The 19659-nt window shown below is 42.4% G+C and overlaps 1 protein-coding gene across 1 annotated transcript in view; it reads right to left on the bottom strand.

Moving 5' to 3' along the window:
- Positions 1-4783: 4783 nt before the first annotated feature.
- Positions 4784-19659, bottom strand: part of LOC120019898 (kinesin-like protein KIF1A) — a 37194-nt gene continuing 22318 nt past the window's right edge. The window contains exons 25-47 of the mRNA XM_038963309.1: positions 19389-19507; positions 19165-19250; positions 18896-19031; positions 17934-18114; positions 15440-15530; positions 15145-15263; positions 14993-15048; positions 14778-14886; positions 14593-14659; positions 14409-14493; positions 13971-14076; positions 12837-12860; positions 11661-11775; positions 11386-11519; positions 11197-11258; positions 9926-10071; positions 9441-9629; positions 9159-9230; positions 7737-7843; positions 5933-6055; positions 5453-5645; positions 5036-5154; positions 4784-4823 (exon numbers count right to left, since the gene is read on the bottom strand). Of these exons, the coding sequence (XP_038819237.1) occupies positions 4784-4823; positions 5036-5154; positions 5453-5645; positions 5933-6055; positions 7737-7843; positions 9159-9230; positions 9441-9629; positions 9926-10071; positions 11197-11258; positions 11386-11519; positions 11661-11775; positions 12837-12860; positions 13971-14076; positions 14409-14493; positions 14593-14659; positions 14778-14886; positions 14993-15048; positions 15145-15263; positions 15440-15530; positions 17934-18114; positions 18896-19031; positions 19165-19250; positions 19389-19507 (2479 nt within the window). The remainder of the gene's footprint in view (positions 4824-5035; positions 5155-5452; positions 5646-5932; positions 6056-7736; positions 7844-9158; positions 9231-9440; positions 9630-9925; positions 10072-11196; positions 11259-11385; positions 11520-11660; positions 11776-12836; positions 12861-13970; positions 14077-14408; positions 14494-14592; positions 14660-14777; positions 14887-14992; positions 15049-15144; positions 15264-15439; positions 15531-17933; positions 18115-18895; positions 19032-19164; positions 19251-19388; positions 19508-19659) is intronic.

The raw sequence follows: 19659 nt of genomic DNA, 5'->3' as shown, positions 1-19659 counted from the left end.
TATTTTTTACAAATTTCAAATCAGCACATCCTTGCATCCTTGTATAAGGTAGGATCTATGAGTTTTAGATGATTGGCGATGCCAGACAACAAAATCTAGACAAAGGACACAAGCAAATGTTGCATAAGTTCCACATTTATTTCACTTTATTCTGACAAATTGTTTACGTGTCCACAAACATTAGAAGACACTAGAACTCCAACACTCAAAAGATAACGTGAGCACTGAGATGACATCACAGGCCAGTTATTATGGAACGGGGGTTACATCTGTGCGATCAGACCCACCACAGCCAATCAGGTTCATTATTGACAAGACAAGAGCCAATCAAATGCCAAGGTCAATGCAGAGTCATTTAGGCGGGCGTTTAGTATACGGGGCTGTTTCTATACAGAGCTGCACTGAGGGGGATAGGGCGTCATTAGCAAGCAGTGAGGGAAAGAGAGAGCAGTGTGAAGAAGAGGCAGATCCGCATGCTTGGATCCAGGAAATGTAATGCTACATAAAAAAGCTGTCAAAGCAGTAACAGAATCCATCTGTATTTGTATATATAGCCGGCTCACGGAACTTCAAATGCGTCGTTTTAACTTCTTCTTTGAGGACGGAACTTCAGATATCCTAGCTGTAAGAAGTACCCTAGTTTTAAGAAGCATCCTAGTTTTAAGAAGTACCCTGGTTTTAAGAAGTATACTAGTTTTAAGAAGCATCCTAGTTTTAAGAAGTACCCTGATTTTAAGAAGTATACTAGTTTTAAGAAGTATACTAGTTTTAAGAAGTGTCCTAGTTTTAAGAAGTACCCTGGTTTTAAGAAGTATCCTAGTTTTAAGAAGTATCCTAGTTTTAAGAAGTATCCTAGTTTTAAGAAGTACCCTGATTTTAAGAAGTACCCTGATTTTAAGAAGTATCCTAGTTTAAGAAGTATCCTAGTTTTAAGAAGTAGAGTTAAGAGTTAGTAGACGCTAAACGCTAAAGCGACAATAGTACAGTTTCAAACAAAACAACATCTCCTTCTTTTGAGGGATAATATTGTAACCCCCAAACAATCTTATGCATTCTGTACATTCTTAATATGATAAATGATGATGTGATAAGTACAATAAATTATACTTGGATGACAATTCAATAGCCCTAATATTCCCTACTCACGTAATCCACCTCCAAATAGAAACAATAATTCATAAATAAAGCTTTCTTTTCTTCCATTGGTCGAGCAAGCAAAATAGTGGCATACCAGTGTACACCAAAGTAAAAAATTGCATACAACACACACCAAGATGACCACAACTGGGTCGGCAGGTAGCCTAGTGGTTAAGTAGTTCATAGTATTTATCTTGTGATAGGTTGTATTTTAATTAGATCATAGTATTTATCTTGTGATAGGTTGTATTTAAGTTTCAGCATTCTAGAAACAGAAAACAAAGAACCGTGTGATTTTCCACTGAAACCAATCAACTCTCAATTATTGCACTGCAGTATATACGCAATATATTCCTTATAGGAAGGATATAAGAAGATATGTTCATAATTGAGGATATAAGCGCTTATTAACATCATTTGAGGAACATCATGTGTGATGTGTATATATGCCATGTCTTGCATGTTGCTCCCTTGCTGTGTCTATCTGAGCATGCTCTGTAGGTTGGCAGGCCTAAGGCATGCATAAAAACCCAACACTGTGTGTTAGATGGGAGAATTGTGTTTGACCAAAACACGAACCTCGCCATACAAACAAGGAACAACAGTAGAACATGATCCAATTGGCTGTCTGGCCATGGCTGGTCTGCTGCACTGACACATGATGTTGCTGTAAACACAACACTAACGCTTGGTTTTCAATAAAGCAAAAGGACGTACAAAAGCATACAACACTCAGACTACGAGACAACAGGCAACTTCAGTTTGAAATTGTCCATCTCCTACGGCTGCTAGACCAACGTAGCACTGAAGAGTCACTTTGCTTCAGTCGGCAGTGCCACCTTGATTCCCTTTGGACTATTCTCGTTTCAGATAGCAGTTTGTGGTCATCTGGGTGTGAAAGAATGGTCACAGCAGCAATAAACCACAGCCAAAGTCTCCAGGATGTGCGACTTCATAACATCTACAGGTTCATACTGTATAGGTTTCTGACACAAGCACCAGGCTGTAAAACAGCTATACAAAAGCAAAGCAGAGGATGTTAGCTGCTACTTTACACAAGAAGCTAGTGTAGTCTATAGACTGTACACATATTAGTCAAAATAGAATCACATGGACACACGGCATCAATATTAGGTTCATAGCATCAGAGTAAATACAAGCTTGCTTCGATACATGTAACATTGAGCTAATGTGGTGGACGTCAATGATATTAAAGTGTGGACTTGATGAAAAACAGGAAAAAGAGAGAGCGAAGTGAAGAAAGGGAGGCACTACCTGGTGCATAGCGATGCACTTTCAGACAACTCGACTGGCGGAAAAAAGGTAAAAAATATCCCACTAACCTATCAATAGAGTATAATCACAGCGTTCTTTTAAATGATTCAATGTACTGTAACCCACCACCGTAGAATGCAAAGTAACCCACCACCATAGAAGGCAAAGTAACCCACCACCATAGAAGGCAAAGTAACCCACCACCATAGAAGGCAAAGTCACCCACCACCATAGAAGGCAAAGTAACCCACCACCATAGAACGCAAAGTAACCCACCACCATAGAAGGCAAAGTAACCCACCACCATAGAACGCAAAGTAACCCACCACCATAGAAGGCAAAGTAACCCACCAGCATCGAACGCAAAGTAACCCACCACCATAGAACGCAAAGTAACCCACCACCATAGAAGGCAAAGTCACCCACCACCATAGAAGGCAAAGTCACCCACCACCATAGAAGGCAAAGTAACCCACCACCATAGAAGGCAAAGTAACCCACCACCATAGAAGGCAAAGTAACCCACCACCATAGAAGGCAAAGTCACCCACCACCATAGAAGGCAAAGTAACCCACCACCATAGAAGGCAAAGTAACCCACCACCATAGAAGGCAAAGTAACCCACCACCATAGAAGGCAAAGTCACCCACCACCATAGAAGGCAAAGTAACCCACCACCATAGAAGGCAAAGTAACCCACCACCATAGAAGGCAAAGTAACCCACCACCATAGAACGCAAAGTAACCCACCAGCATCGAACGCAAAGTAACCCACCACCATAGAACGCAAAGTAACCCACCACCATAGAAGGCAAAGTAACCCACCACCATAGAAGGCAAAGTAACCCACCACCATAGAACGCAAAAAACATCCTCTTGCTGGAGAGGAGCCATTCTTAGTGTATCCACGTGGAATATTTCACTTATAAACAAACATTCAGGGCCAATAGCAGAATCGTAGGTTTCGCAAAGGATTACATTAATATCTCACTAAAACCTAGGAGACATTTTTTAAGTCTACATGACAGAGGATATCTTCACTATTTTAAATAGATTGGACTGCTTTGGTTAAAAACAACTGAGTGAATGGGACAGACATCAACTCAAGAGAATAAAGTTGATATAATGCAACAATAAAGTGCCATGCGACAAAACTGGTCAGTGATCCCACACAAATAAATTAAACTGGTCAGTGATCCCACACAAATAAATTAAACTGGTCAGTGGTCCCACACAAATAAATTTAACTGGTCAGTGGTCCCATACAAATACATTAACTGGTCAGTGGTCCCATACAAATAAATTAAACTGGTCAGTGATAAATAAATAAAACTAAAATAACAAATAAATAATGTATATACACAAAGAATATGTAAACGGTCAAGGACACATTGCTCTCCAGTGTGAGTCAGGCAGCTGGCGTATTATATTGCCTAATGCTCTACAAACATGTTACTATGAAATGTCAACACAGTGAACTCGCCATTCTCCAAGCATGGAAGGCAAAGAGTCATCCTATTGCCCTATCATATCCCCATTATCCTAATCTGTCCATTACATTATCCAACTATTACAGCACCCCACTTCTATCCCACTGTATACTGTCCAAAACCTGGATATATCACGTTCATCCTATACTGTCTAAAACCTTGGATACAAAACAGATGCAACGACAACGAGTTACAGTATGCGACTGGCAGCCATTTCAACATGAGGTAAATGTGGATATGCTGTTTTAACATGAGAACACACACACAGAAACAGATATCTCTTATGAGAGGACTAGAAAAGGGAATATACCATGTCACCATTAATATTTTTCTTATCAGTCTACAGTGTTTATAAGAAATACATGAGTGGTTTTGATCTGGGGTATAATGTACAGTTAGAGTGGGGCGGTAGTAAGTAGCAGGCCATTGGAACTGATAACAACTTGGACTAAGACTTATACACTATAACGTTTCTCTTTGTTTGGAGAAACCCTATGGGGACTGTTAGCATGTTAGATAACGGTAAAGTTTACATGCACATGACAATGGGGTGTCACAACCAGGCACAATACAGCCAGCAGGGGTAAGCCCCACTACACAGGGTTGGGTTGTTAGTTAAGTCTTACATGGGTATTAAGGGTGTTTAATGGGTAGTTTAAACTGTGCATGTTCCAGGTAACCAGGAAGAGGCTTCAAATAGGGCATCAGCTGGGATGGTTTTAAGTGCAGTTTGGGGAAGTATCAGCGACAGGATGGAGCACTGTTAGGACAGGGAGAGCTGTTTAGATGAGCTATATACAGGAGAGGGTCAGTGGAGCTTTGAGATTGTGTTGTTTTTTTTTTTCTCCCCCCCCCCCCCCGCCGCGCGTGTTCCTCTCTCTCACATCCTTGGGCCTGACTTTCTTCTGGAGAGCTTAGACCTTGGGGAGGGAGGGAAAAGAGGGGAGGGTTAATGTTTGACTGAAAATGATCGGGGGGAGACAGTGAATTTGAATTAGAAATTAGCTTGAACAAGTGTTTACGAGGAGGTTTAAGTAACCTGGTAATACACAAAAAAATAAAGGTTTGAGGAGGGGTTTTCATTGATGAACATATGAGGTAACAAGGTTGAGCCAGTGAGGGGTTACTATACCTGATAGTTCCGGCGAGCAGGGGGTTAAAAGCATACAGCCAGTCGTGCATCTCCTTGTCATTACTGGCTTGGAGAAGTATTCCACGATGCTCGGTGCACACTGCAAATGTGTTTGGAGTCTAAAAGCAGAAATGATTTACATCACTAAAAGGATCTGGTAAATTAACTACAATTGGACAGATACAGGAAATCAATGGTATAAAAAATATATTTATTATTAATTGTTTTTTTATATATTTGTCTATAAACAAAAAATATATCCAAGAAGTACATTCCAACAAACATATTAGTGGTATACTGTATTTTTGGTATATCCATTGTATATTTGTAATATATTAGTGATTTATTTGTAAAATGTATATGGTATATTTTTGATATATTTATGATATATTTGGAAGAAGTGTCTGTCAGTCCTACCCGGAGCAGAGTCTGCTTGTCCTCGCTGTATTCCACCTGGGCAGAGGAGAGGTTGATGACAGCGCGCTCCACATTGTCCCTCTCGTTGCGGTACAGGTAGACGTAGGGCCGGCGTACCACCACGTAGCGCTTCACCCAGCCACTGGTGTGAGGCTCCAGGAAGTGCAGGTAGCCTTTCTTCGACACGATGGGGCTGGAGCCCAGGGGAGATAGAAGGACAGTTATATTTCACTTATATATGAAGTAAACATCATATTTTCTTATTTATTGTTGATTTAGTAGAAATACAGCCCATCCGAATAACTTAAGTATTGCTCATATTTTTTCATCTTTATAGTGATTCCAAACAATTAATCTAGCAGAGATATATCATAATTCACCCCAATATCAAACTGTATGCCTCATCTGACCTCTATGGAATCCTGTACAGCAGCCTAGTCCTAGCTGAAATCGCTACGCCCCAGAGGGGTCTGGTCTCACCTGACGCGGATCTCCTGGATGTCAGGGACGAAAGTGCAGCCTCTACCCGGGATCCTCTTCCTATCTACAGGGCTAAAGGGGTCCAGGTCTGGGGTTGAAGCTCCAGAGCTGGGCTCAATGTGTCTGCAGACCAGAGATAACGTTCCATCAATGTTCTCTCAACGTTCTTAAAACATTCTCGGTGCTTTCTCAATGTCCTATCAACGCCCTTTTAACAAAGCTCTTTCTACAAAGCGAATTAATTCATTTGCATATTCAGTGCATTCGGAAAGTATTCAGACCCCTTGATTGTTTCCACATTTTGTTACGTTACAGCCTTATTCTAAAATGGATTAAATACTTTTTTCCCCTCATCAATCTACACACAATACCCCATAATGACAACGCAAAACAGGTTTTAAGAACTTTTTGCAAATGTATTTAAAAAAAAAATGAAATCTCACATTTACATAATTATTCAAGCCCTTTAATCAGTACTTTGTTGAAGCACCTTTGGCAGCAATTACAGCCTCGAGTATTCTTGGGTATGAAGCTACAACTTCGGGAGTATTTCAGGAGTTTCCCCCATTCTTCTCTGCAGATCCTCTCAAGCTCGGTGGGGAGCTTTTTTCAGGTCTCTCCAGAGATGTTCGATCGGGTTCAAGTCCGGGCTCTGGCTGGGCCACTCAAGGACAGTCAGAGACTTGTCCCGAAGCCACTCCTGCATTTTCTTGGCTGTGTGCTTCGGGTCATTGTCCTGTTGGAAGGTGACCATCGCCCCAGTCTGAGGTCCTGAGCGCTTTGGAGCAGGTTTTCATCAAGGATCTCTCTGTACTTTGCTCTGTTCATCTTGCCCTCGATACTGACCAGTCTCCCAGTCCCTGCCTCTGAAAAACCCCAGAGCATGATGCTGCCACCACCATGCTTCACCGTAGGGATGGTGCCAGGTTTCCTCCAGATGTGACGCTTGGCATTCAGGCCAAAGAGTTCAATCTTGGTTTCATCAGACCAAAGAATCTTGTTTCTCATGGTCTGAGAGTCCTTTGGGTGCCTTTTGGCAAACTCCAAGCAGACTGTCATGTGCCTTACTGAGGAGTGGCCTCCGTCTGGCCACTCTACCTTTAAGGCCTGAGTGGTGGAGTGCTGCAGAGATGGTTGTCCTTCTGGAAGTTTCTCCCATCTCCACAGAGGAACTCTGGAGCTCTCTCCGAGTGACCATCGGGTTCTTGGTCACCTCCCTGACCAAGGCCCTTCTCCCCCGATTGCTCAGTTATGCCAGGCGGCCAGCTCTAGGAGAGTCTTGGTGGTTCCAAACTTATTCCATTTAAGAATGATGGAGGCCACTGTGTTCTTGGGGACCTTCAATGCTGCATACATTTTTTGGTGCTCTTCCCCAGATCTGTGCCTCGAAACAATCCTGTCTCAGATTTCTACGGACAATTCCTTTGACCTCATGGCTTGGTTTTTGCTCTGACATGCACTGTCAACTGTGGGACCTTATAGACAATCTTATATAGATGATCGATGGAGCTCAATTTCGAGTCATAGCAAATGGTGTGAATACTTACGTAAATAAGATATTTCTGTTTCTTATTTTTATAATTATTTCTAAAAACCTGTTTTTGTGTTGTCATCATGGGGTATTATGTGTAGATTGATGAGGAAAAACATTTATTTAATCCATTTTAGAATAAGGCTGTAATATAACAGAATGAGGAAAAGTCAAGGGGTCTGAATACTTTCCGTATACTACTTGTCAACAGCAGGTCTGGGGTGAATAAAATGGGAGTGAGGGGTGACAGTTGAAAGGTGAAAGGACACATACCTGATGTCATAATGTCCCTCCACCAATGAGGGGCAAGTAGAAGACGGCGTTAGCGTGCTCAGACCAGAGGAGGACGGTGACATCAGCAACGCTGACATCTCAGACAGCTGAAACACATACACACAAGCATACACAGATAATCACACACACACACACACATACAAACAAACATGAACATATACACACACAAAATAAGCACACACAAACACGCACATACAATGACACCATTATACATTCATCAACAGTTCCCATGTATTGCATTTGGAGGGTCTGCAAGGTCTATGACAGAATCTGATACTCATCAAGTAATCCAATGAGGTCATGAGAGGACATGTGTTTCAGCCCCCGGCTTTGGTTACACATGTAGAGACAACATGCTGTAGTAGGGACAGAGAAGCCTGACATTCTCTGAGACGGGGGTGGGAGGAGAGGGGGGGGTTGGAGGAGAGGGGGCTAAGGGTGAGAATGAGAACATGTGTAGGTTGGGTGAAGGATTCCATAGAACAGAAGTAAATCATTGGAAAAGATGGGACCTCAGGGGATGGGGTTTACGGGTGATGATGAGCAACTGAATATTCATTAATTAATTAAGAGTGAGGTGAATATGGTAGTTATTTTGTTTTAAGGTTAAGTTCTTCATTAGAATGTATTTCCTTGTTAGAATTCAGTTATTTGTTAGAGTTTAGTTCTTTGTTTAACAAATAAGTAAATGATCAGAATTATCAGTGTGTCAACTAGACAGGGGATCAGGGGGGGAAGGATGTAGATGACAGATTTCTTGGGTGGGATCAGTGAGAGTGGGTTGGAATCTATAGGGGGCACGTTTGATGGTATACAAAGTGCTTTGGGCTAGGGGTTGGCTGGGCAAAAGTATCCTGCACGGTGTACTGTAAGTTGGTTATAAAGGGGGTTAAAGGGCCTGGGGGCTGTGTTCTGTAAGTGGGTTATAGAGGGGGTTAACGGGACTGGGGGCTGTAAGTGGGTTATAGAGGGGGTTAACGGGCCTGGGGCCTGTATGTGGGTTATAGAGGGGGTTAACGGGACTGGGTTCTGTAATTGGGGTATAGAGGGGGTTAAAGGGCCTGGGAGCTGGGTTCTGTAAGTCGGATATAGAGGGGGTTAAAGGGCCTGGGAGCTGGGTTCTGTAAGTCGGATATAGAGGGGGTTAAAGGGCATGGGTGCTGGGTACTGTAAGTGGGTTATAGAGGGAGTTAAAGGGCCTGGGAGCTGGGTTCTGTAAGTCGGATATAGAGGGGGTTAAAGGGCATGGGTGCTGGGTACTGTAAGTGGGTTATAGAGGGAGTTAAAGGGCCTGGGGGCTGGGTTCTGTAATTGGGTTATAGAGGGGGTTAACAGGCTTGGGGGCTGGGTTCTGTAAGTGGGTTATAGAGGGGGTTAACAGGCCTGGGGGCTGGGGCTCACCTTGCTCTCACTGGCACTGCTGCTCACCTGGCTGTACTCCCTGTTGAAGGTGTGCATGAGCAACCGCAGACACTGAGACCCCAGAAGGAGGAGAGGAGGAGAGGAGGAGAGGAGGAGAGGAGGAGAGGAGGAGCAGAAAAATGTATTATTATTACTAATAATCACAACCATTAAAAGTCCAAAAAAAGAGAGAGAACCAGAAAGTGTTCTGGCAAGCAAGCGTTGTATTAGGAGCTCCAAGGTAGGCCTGGTTCCTAATAGAAGCCAGGGACTTGTAGTCACCTTGGCAGCCAGCTCCCTTTGCCTCTGGCTGGGGCTTTCCAGGGCAGGACTGCCCCCGAGGCTGTAGCTGAGGATGGGGCTCTTGGCAAAGTCGCTGATGTCGCCACTCTTGCAGAGCGCGTCCTGCCCCGCGGCCAGGGTGGCCTCTAGTTTCTCCCGCAGTAGCAGGTAATGCCTGGTCTTCTCTACCTGTTATGACACACAAAGAAACTGCTGAGTCTCTGGCACAAAATGGCCACTATCCATTATCCAGGTGAGTGACTCATTGGTGAGTAGTACCACCACACAATACTATTTTGAAAACAGCTACTGTTTATGAATGGAAACATAATTTATTATTTATTATTCAGACCACATTTCAATGGCAAAGTATTGTTTGTTTATTTCATTCATTCATTCATTCATTGACTAACTATCAGACTTGACTCCACCCCTCTGAATTCCGGCCCACCCACCCTACAGACCCTACCAATCCCAGGCCTCACCTCCTGCAGCAGGCTGAGTTTCTCCAGCTCCCACTGGTGGTCCAGGATGAGGCTGTCGCTACGGGGCCTCCACCCAGCCAGGTTCTCCTCTCCACGGACGTATGCCACTGAGGTGTCCAAGACGCGCCGGCGCCGCCGCTGCATGCCTGAGGGTAAAAAAGGGTAAAAAGACAGCAATGTCAAATATAAAAACAGAACTACGTTTATGTACTGCATATATACTGCCCAAATACTACCCATATACTGTCCATATACTGTCTATATACTGTCTGTATACTGTCTATATACTGTCTATATACTGCCTATATACTGTCTATATACTGACTATATATAGATATACTGTCTATATACTGTCTATATACTGCCTATATATGGATATACTGCCTATATACTGCTCATATACTGTCTGTATACTGCCCATATACTGTCCATATACTGTTTATATACTGCCTATATACTGTCTGTATACTGTCTATATACTGTCTATATACTGCCTATATACAGATATACTGTCTATATACTGTCTATATACTGCCTATATACTGTCTATATACTGCCTATATACTGCCTATATACTGTCTATATACTGACTATATACAGATATACTGTCTATATACTGTCTATATACTGCCTATATATGGATATACTGCCTATATACTGCTCATATACTGCCCATATACTGCCCATGTACTGCCTATATACTGTCTATATACTGCCTATATACTGCTCATATACTGCCCATATACTGCCTATATACTGCCTATATACTGTCTATATACTGCCTATATACGGATATACTGTCTATATACTGTCTATATACTGCCAGAACACACTGGGGATGTGGGTTGTAGCTCATTCCAGATTTATCTCCAGATAGAGTGAACTGTTAAATTGACAGTTGCACACACAAGTTGGATGAAATGCAGCCCAGATGCTTGTGTAGAATTAAGCCATAAGGCACTAGGGGGTGTGGTATATGGCCAATATACCACGACGGCTAAGGGCTGTTCCTGGGAACGACGCAACGCGGACTGCCTGGATACAACCCTTAGCCATGGTATATTGGACATAATACCACAAAGCTCCGAGGTGCCTTATTGCTATTATAAACTGGTTACCAACGTAATTAGAGCAGTAAAATACATGTATTGTCATACCCGTGGTATACGGTCTGATATACCACGGCTGTCAGCCAATCAGCATTCAGTGCTCGAACCAACCAGTTTATAATTGTGTTTATAATCAAGCATTCTGCCATTCCTTTAATCTACCTGGACTTCCGGCATCAGCGACATGGCAGAGACTGACTTCATACACTCCAGTGACACGGTTACTGAGGAAGAGAGAACAGAGTTAATACTGTCAGATTCCACAGAGAGGGCTTGAGGTGGGGCCTACCCATATAGAGATATATAACCTGGAATAATACGTTCTAATTCTATTTCTACGGGCCTAGCTACCTCTCTGAGGGCCTTAGGCAGCCGGTGCTGAAAAGGTTTCTAATGGAGCGAGAGGCGGGGAGCTTGGCGTCACGGGAGTAGAACACCATACAGAAGTCTTTGGTGATCACCGTCGGCTGGGTGCAGTTCTCCATCTGAAAGGAATGGACCAGAACCAGCATTAAACTCACAGCACTTTAAAGTGTAGTGTACAGGCTAACTCACCACTTCCCCCCCATCAATATAGAGAGCCAACCTGGGTGATGTTTCAGGGTTGCAGCGAGGGAAATGTTTACCTCTAGGTAGGCTGAGAGGGTGATGTAGATCTTCTCTCCATAGGGAGTGACGCGGTTCAGAAGGAGGGAGTTGTGCATGGAGCTGTCCCATGCTGCCTCAAACCGGTAAAACGTCCTGTAGGTAAACACAAGGGAAAAAGTGAGTGGTTTTTGTGTATAGCACAGGAGGCTTGTGGTACCTTAATTGGGGAGGACGGGCACGTGGTAATGGCCAGAGCGGAATTAGTGGAAAGGTATCAGCAACATCAAACGCATGGTTTCCGTGCGTTTGATGCCATTCCATTCGCTCCATTCCAGCCATTATTATGAGCCGTCCTCCCTTCAGCAGCCTCCACTGGTGTATAGACGTTGTTTTGTCAATGATGAATGAATGGAAACATGTAGTATGACTTTCCTTCATCGGCATAGATCAGGCAATATCAAGAGGAAAAGGTATTCAGTTGTGCAAGCCCCTCAAAGACAAGGGGTACTGAAACAAACTCTATACATGGACAGAAACAACAGCTTTGAATTCACTGCTAAGCGTCAAGCCAAATGAACATGTCGGGTTAAAAAAACTGCAGAAAAAAGTTTGAAATAAAACAACAAAAAGCAAAGAAACAAAGAGTTGAGAAGGAGAAAGGTTGTATAAAGAGAGGAGAGAAGGAGAAAGGTTGTATAAAGAGAGGAGAGAAGGAGAAAGGTTGTATAAAGAGAGGAGAGAAGGAGAAAGGTTGTATAAAGAGAGGAGAGAAGGAGAAAGGTTGTATAAAGAGAGGAGAGAAGGAGAAAGGTTGTATAAAGAGAGGAGAGAAGGAGAAAGGTTGTATAAAGAGAGGAGAGAAGGAGAAAGGTTGTATAAAGAGAGGAGAGAAGGAGAAAGGTTGTATAAAGAGAGGAGAGAAGGAGAAAGGTTGTATTAAGAGAGGAGAGAAGGAGAAAGGTTGTATAAAGAGAGGAGAGAAGGAGAAAGGTTGTATAAAGAGAGGAGAGAAGGAGAAAGGTTGTATAAAGAGAGGAGAGAAGGAGAAAGGTTGTATAAAGAGAGGAGAGAAGGAGAAAGGTTGTATAAAGAGAGGAGAGAAGGAGAAAGGTTGTATAAAGAGAGGAGAGAAGGAGAAAGGTTGTATTAAGAGAGGAGAGAAGGAGAAAGGTTGTATAAAGAGAGGAGAGAAGGAGAAAGGTTGTGTGTTATACCTATGGTCAACTCCCAGGGAAACACTGCAATACAGCGAAGCACAAAGAGAAGAGGACGAGCGGGTTAAACAAGCAGCTTGGCTGAGGATTTCACAGCAGCAAAGTGACCAAAATATACAGTGTTAATATACAACAACAAATTAAAAGAGAAAAATAGACATATTGCAGCAGAACATTATGGAAAATCATATTCAGCTGTTGTTGTGAAAGAGAGAAACAAGCTAAAGCCATTGATTCATAACTACAGTATGTCCAGTATGCACAGCATGCACAGTATGTCCAGTATGTACAGTATGTCCAGTATACACAGTATGTACAGTATACACAGTATGCACAGTATGCACAGTATATCCAGTATGCACAGTATGTACAGCATGTACAGTGTGTACAGTATGCACAGCATGTCCAGTATGTACAGTATATCCAGTATGTACAGTATGTCCGGTATATTCAGTATGCACAGTATGTACAGTATGTCCAGTATGTACAGTATATCCAGTATGTACAGTATGTCCGGTATATTCAGTATGCACAGTATGTATAGTATGCACAGTATGTCCAGTATGTACAGTATGTATAGTATGCACAGTATGTCCAGTATGTACAGTATGTCCGGTATATTCAGTATGCACAGTATGTCCAGTATGTACAGTATGTCCGGTATATTCAGTATGCACAGTATGTATAGTATGCACAGTATGTATAGTATGTACAGTATGTATAGTATGCACAGTATGTCCAGTATGTACAGTATGTCCGGTATATTCAGTATGCACAGTATGTATAGTATGCACAGTATGTATAGTATGTACAGTATGTATAGTATGCACAGTATGTCCAGTATGTACAGTATGTCCGGTATATTCAGTATGCACAGTATGTATAGTATGTACAGTATGTCCGGTATATTCAGTATGCACAGTATGTATAGTATGCACAGTATGTATAGTATGTACAGTATGTATAGTATGCACAGTATGTCCAGTATGTACAGTATGTCCAGTATGTACAGTATGTCCAATATGTGCAGTATGTCCAGTATGTACAGTATGTCCAATATGTCCAGTATGTACAGTATGTCCAGTATGTACAGTATGTCCAGTAAAAAGCTGAGAAAGAGGAAATCATACGTACTTGTCGTCATACGAGGGCCAGACGTAGCCTGCAGACAAGATGTTGAGGGAGAGGATGTTTGGGTCAATGATGGTCTCGTCAGCCTCCGGAGTATTCCGGATACGCCCTGAGAGAGGTCAAAGGTCAAAAGTCAGAGATGGATGTTTATGATCCACCTGACACAGCCAGAAGAGAACTGGCTACCCCTCAGAGCCTGGTTCCTCTCTAGGTTTCTAGGGAGTTTTTCCTAGCCACCGTGCTTCTACATCTGCATTCTTTGATGTTTGGGGTTTTAGGCTGAGTTTCTATATAGCACTTTGTGACATCTGCTGATGTAAAAAGGCCTCTACAAATACATTTGATTGATCGATTGATGTACTGTAAAGATGGAGCTAGTGGATCTTTATTGTCATTACGCTCTGTTGTCTCCTAATAAAGCATTCTTCCAGCCATACTCACCCACCACCAGCTCCTTGACCTCCTTCCACTCTACGTCATTTCCTGTCTCGTGTGCTATGGTAACTGTGATTCTCCTCTGGATGCCCTGTGGACAGGTCACCACACAGGAAGTCAACACTGGGCCTTGAATAACTGAGAAATAGATTCAAATCAACTCCCCTCTGAAAATGTTGCAATTCTTTACCTGGTGAAGGAGGAAGGTTCCATGGCAAGGCATGCCACCTCTGTGGTCCACCACTGAAGGGATATAGCTGAGGACAAACACAGAACAAATGTACAAACTATATGAGTAGATTATGATTGTTGTGTCCATTTGATTCCTTGATATGAGCGGGGAAGTAAGGAAACAGATGTAAGATTTGTGCTCACTCTCCGTTGGCCTCCAGCTCACAGATCTCAAAGAAGGCCATGAGGTCATATTTGGAGTGACATGGGCCTGCCATGGAGCGAGTCAAGGTGTTTAGCTTGGTGGCCGGCACTGTGAAAGAGAAGGAATGAATCTGGCCTGGTTAACGTTCTGGCACTGTGACAAAATACTTTGCTAAGATAAAGAGAAGGACACAATGCCATGTTTGACCCCTCACCTGGTTTAGACAAGGGCATAACCCTCGGGAATTGCCTCCTAGAAGGTCGAAGGGGACTGTAAAAAAAGTGTGAACTTTTAAAATTGACTATTTTAGCAAGACAGTGAAACAGGATCATTTGAAGAAGAAGAGAACAAGTAGAGTTTTATCACCTGATGAGGTCTTTGCAGAGAGGTGGGAACGGCTGTTTCTGGTAGTGACCAAACACCTCGAAGACGATGGGCTGGGTCTTGATATACTCCACAAACGACTTGGTGACCTCTACCGTGATCTAATAGACAAATCAAAAGCGAGGTTAGCCATCACTCAATAAGGCCTGTAACAATGGATGATACGAGGAAATAACAAAATTAATTAATTAATTAATGGTAATATCATAGAAATGAGACTTGCAGTAACCTATTAGTTGTAATGAATAAGAATATATTGTTTCTGGTCAGTGCTTACATTCTGTACATGGTAGAATCCCAGAGGAGGTCCCCTGCCAGTGTTCTTCAGTGGCTCAGTGGAGAACGCCTCGTCATGTCGGTGGATGAAGCTGGAAGTAGAAAAACACATTCAATCAATATTAAATATTCATTAATCATGTACATTGAGTTTATACAAAACAATATACATTAAACTACTGCACTGTGACATTACTAATATACACTTAGTGTACAAAACATCTTTCCATGACATAGACTGACCAGGGGAAAGCTATGAGCCCTTATTGATGTCACTTGTTAAATCCACTTCAATCAGTGTAGATGAAGGGGAGGAGACCGGTTAAAGAAGGATTTTTAAGCCTTGGGGCAACTGAGACATTCACAGGGTGAATGGACAAGACAAAAGATTTAAGTGCCTTTGAATGGGGTATGGTTGTAGGTGCCAGGCCCACCAGTTTGTGTCAAGAACTGCAACACTGCTGGGTTTTTCACACTCAACAGTTTTCTGTATCAAGAATGGTCCACCACCCAAAGGACATCCAGCCATTGGAGTCAACTTGGGCCAGCATCCCTGTGCAATGCGTTTGACACCTTGTAGAGGCCATGCCGCGACAAATTTAGGCTGTTCTGAGGACAAAAGGGAAAGTGTTCTTAATATTTTTTACACTCAGTGTATACTATTTACTACTCTCAATATCCTGCACTGATTATGAGCACATTTGATGGAAACTTGTCTTTCACCGTCGGACGAGTCTGCCATAGGAATAACACTAACCCTTAGGAATAACACCAACCATTATAAATAACAATAACCCTTAGGAATAACACTAACCCTTAGGAATAACACTAACCCTTAGGAATAACACTAACCCTTAGGAATAACACTAACCCTTAGGAATAACACCAACCATTATAAATAACACTAACCCTTAGGAATATCACTAACCCTTAGGAATAACACTAACCCTTAGGAATATCACTAACCCTTAGGAATATCACTAACCCTTATAAATAACACTAACCCTTAGGAATAACACTAACCCTTATAAATAACACTAACCCTTAGGAATAACAATAACCCTTAGGAATAACACTAACCCTTAGGAATATCACTAACCCTTAGGAATAACACTAACCTTTAGGAATAACACTAACCCTTAGGAATATCACTAACCCTTAGGAATAACACTAACCCTTAGGAATATCACTAACCCTTGGGAATAACACTAACCCTTAGGAATATCACTAACCCTTAGGAATATCACTAACCCTTAGGAATAACACTAACCTTTAGGAATATCACTAACCCTTAGGAATAACACTAACCTTTAGGAATAACACTAACCCTTAGGAATATCACTAACCCTTAGGAATAACACTAACCCTTAGGAATATCACTAACCCTTAGGAATAACACTAACCCTTAGGAATATCACTAACCCTTGGGAATAACACTAACCCTTAGGAATAACACTAACCCTTAGGAATAACACTAACCCTTGGGAATAACACTAACCCTTAGGAATATCACTAACCCTTAGGAATAACACTAACCCTTGAGAATAACACTAACCCTTGAGAATAACACTAACCCTTGAGAATAACACTAACCCTTAGGAATAACACTAACGCTTAGGAATAACACTAACCCTTAGGAATATCACTAACCCTTAGGAATAACACTAACCCATAGGAATAACACTAACCCATAGGAATAACACTAACCCTTATAAATAACACTAACCCTTAGGAATAACACTAACCCTTATAAATAACACTAACCCTTAGGAATAACACTAACCCTTAGGAATAACACTAACCCTTAGGAATATCACTAACCCTTATAAATAACACTAACCCTTAGGAATAACACTAACCCTTATAAATAACACTAACCCTTATAAATAACACTAACCCGTAGGAATAACACTAACCCTTGGGAATAACACTAACCCTTAGGAATATCACTAACCCTTAGGAATAACACTAACCCTTAGGAATAACACTAACCCTTAGGAATAACACTAACCCTTAGGAATAACACTAACCCTTAGGAATAACACTAACCCATAGGAATAACAATAACGCTTAGGAATAACACTAACCCTTAGGAATATCACTAACCCTTAGGAATAACACTAACCCATAGGAATAACACTAACCATATGATTTAAGTTTGTTTAAATCAAGAGAGGATGTGGTGGTTTCTGGATAGAGAGAAGTGACAGGTCCTGAATGGCATGGCATTGTCATAGCATAGCTATGAGACAATTAGAATACGAGGACTGCCTGAGTTAAAGTACCTGAAACATAGACACTTGTAGTTGTTCCTAAGAAGAGATTTTAGAAACAAATGCCCCCATATGCAACGTCGTCATCATCATCATTCAAAATGCTTTTCCTCACTGACATCTTGTCAAGTCTCTCTCAAAAACATTGAACCTAAACCTCAAGACACTTCCTGGCCAAATAAAGTCTAAAATACATCAAAAAGTTGTGTGGGAGGCACTAACTTGAACTGGCAGAAGATATCGGCATATTCAGCAGAGATGCTGGAGGCTTGCAGCACGGTGACCCTGAAAGTGAAAGTGGATCCGATGCGGAGGTGGGACAGGGCCTTCTCCTGGTTCAGCTCCAGGGGTAGTTCCAGACCCAGAACCCCCTTTAACGGGCTCTGAGGGGCCTCCGGAGTGGCTGTGATGGGGGACAAGTCTGTGGTCATAGTGAGTACATGTCGACCTTTCAGTTAACATTTAATGTACATATTATGGTTTATTTGGATAGGAAGCGATACGAAATACATCGACACATTGAATAAACAATTATCCGATGCATGATTGGCTATGAAAAGCCAACTGACATTTACTCCTGAGATGCTGACTTGTTGCACCCTTGACAACTACTGTGATTATTATTATTTGACCATGCTGGTCATTTATGAACATTTGAACATCTTGGCCATGTTCTGTTATAATCTCCACCCGGCACAGCCAGAAGAGGACTGGCCACCCCTCATAGCCTGGTTCCTCTCTAGGTTTCTTCCTAGGTTTTGGCCTTTCTAGGGAGTTTTTCCTAGCCACCGTGCTTCTACACCTGCATTGCTTGCTGTTTGGGGTTTTAGGCTGGGTTTCTGTACAGCACTTTGATATATCAGCTGATGTAAGAAGGGCTATATAAATACATTTGATTTGATTACACCCTAGATAGGCTTACATAAATAGGTCTTCTCTAAACATATTTGTGCGTATAATATCTGAGGACCACAGTGGGAATAAGTCCTTGACTTTGTTTGTCATCCTCAATGATTTGTACTGTTGGCGCTGCCATTGTACACCATTGACTATCTATTTATAGTAGAAAGGGGGGGCCTAACATTGAGACCACACTTGCAATGCCAACAGAACTTCCATAACACATTATATTATAGAGAAATCAGGTGTGATGATGATGAAGATGATGACAAAGATGCCCTCACCAGCACAGGTGTTGTTGTTGACCTCGTCAGGGTCAGCTCCTATGTCAGAGGTCTGTCCCTCCCCCTCAACAAAGCGGAGCTCCTCTTGGGAGGTGTTAGAGTGGGACATGCTGCCAGAACACGACTCTGTCTGGAACTGACCAGACAAACACTTGATATGATATATATTATAACCCTTTTAGATAATGACACTGTACTGTTTTAGATACAGCATGCAGACAGTGGCTTGGCAAGTACTCAAGTTTTATATCATCTCTTACTGATTCTACCTTCTCAAACTGTTGGTCCTCAAAGGAGATCTTGGCAGTTCCTGACTGTCTGACACCAGAGCCATAGTCAGGGGCTTCTTCATCAGCTGGGGAGAGAAGACAGCTGGTTGGTTACGACTCCAAACACTCAACAAATACTAGAAGCATCCATAAACAAACTGTAATAGCTGTTGTATCACTCTGTCTCAGTCTTTCTCAGTTTCACAAGAGTCAACTCTCTGTACCTGAGATGGCCTGGACTGCCACCCTGAGGAAGCCCTTCACCTCTCCCTTCTCACTGACGATGGCCACACGGTGCACCAGGGGCACGGGGTACAGCAGGTTACTCAGGTACACAAAGGCCCTGCGGACGGGGACAGAGAAGGAGAGGGGCAGCAGGAACAGACACAGGGCAATCATTTCAGAGCGTCATAGAATCTTGAGGTTGTCTCTAGTGGGGTTAAGTCTACTAGCCCGGGCCCTGTTCAAATATTTTTCATGTGTATCATCCCCTCT

The sequence above is a fragment of the Salvelinus namaycush genome, chromosome 25 (assembly GCF_016432855.1).
Source record: "Salvelinus namaycush isolate Seneca chromosome 25, SaNama_1.0, whole genome shotgun sequence".
NCBI classification, from domain to species: Eukaryota; Metazoa; Chordata; class Actinopteri; order Salmoniformes; family Salmonidae; genus Salvelinus; species Salvelinus namaycush.
The sequence above is the reverse complement of the archived record's forward strand: the minus strand, read 5'-3'. Positions and strand labels throughout refer to the sequence as shown.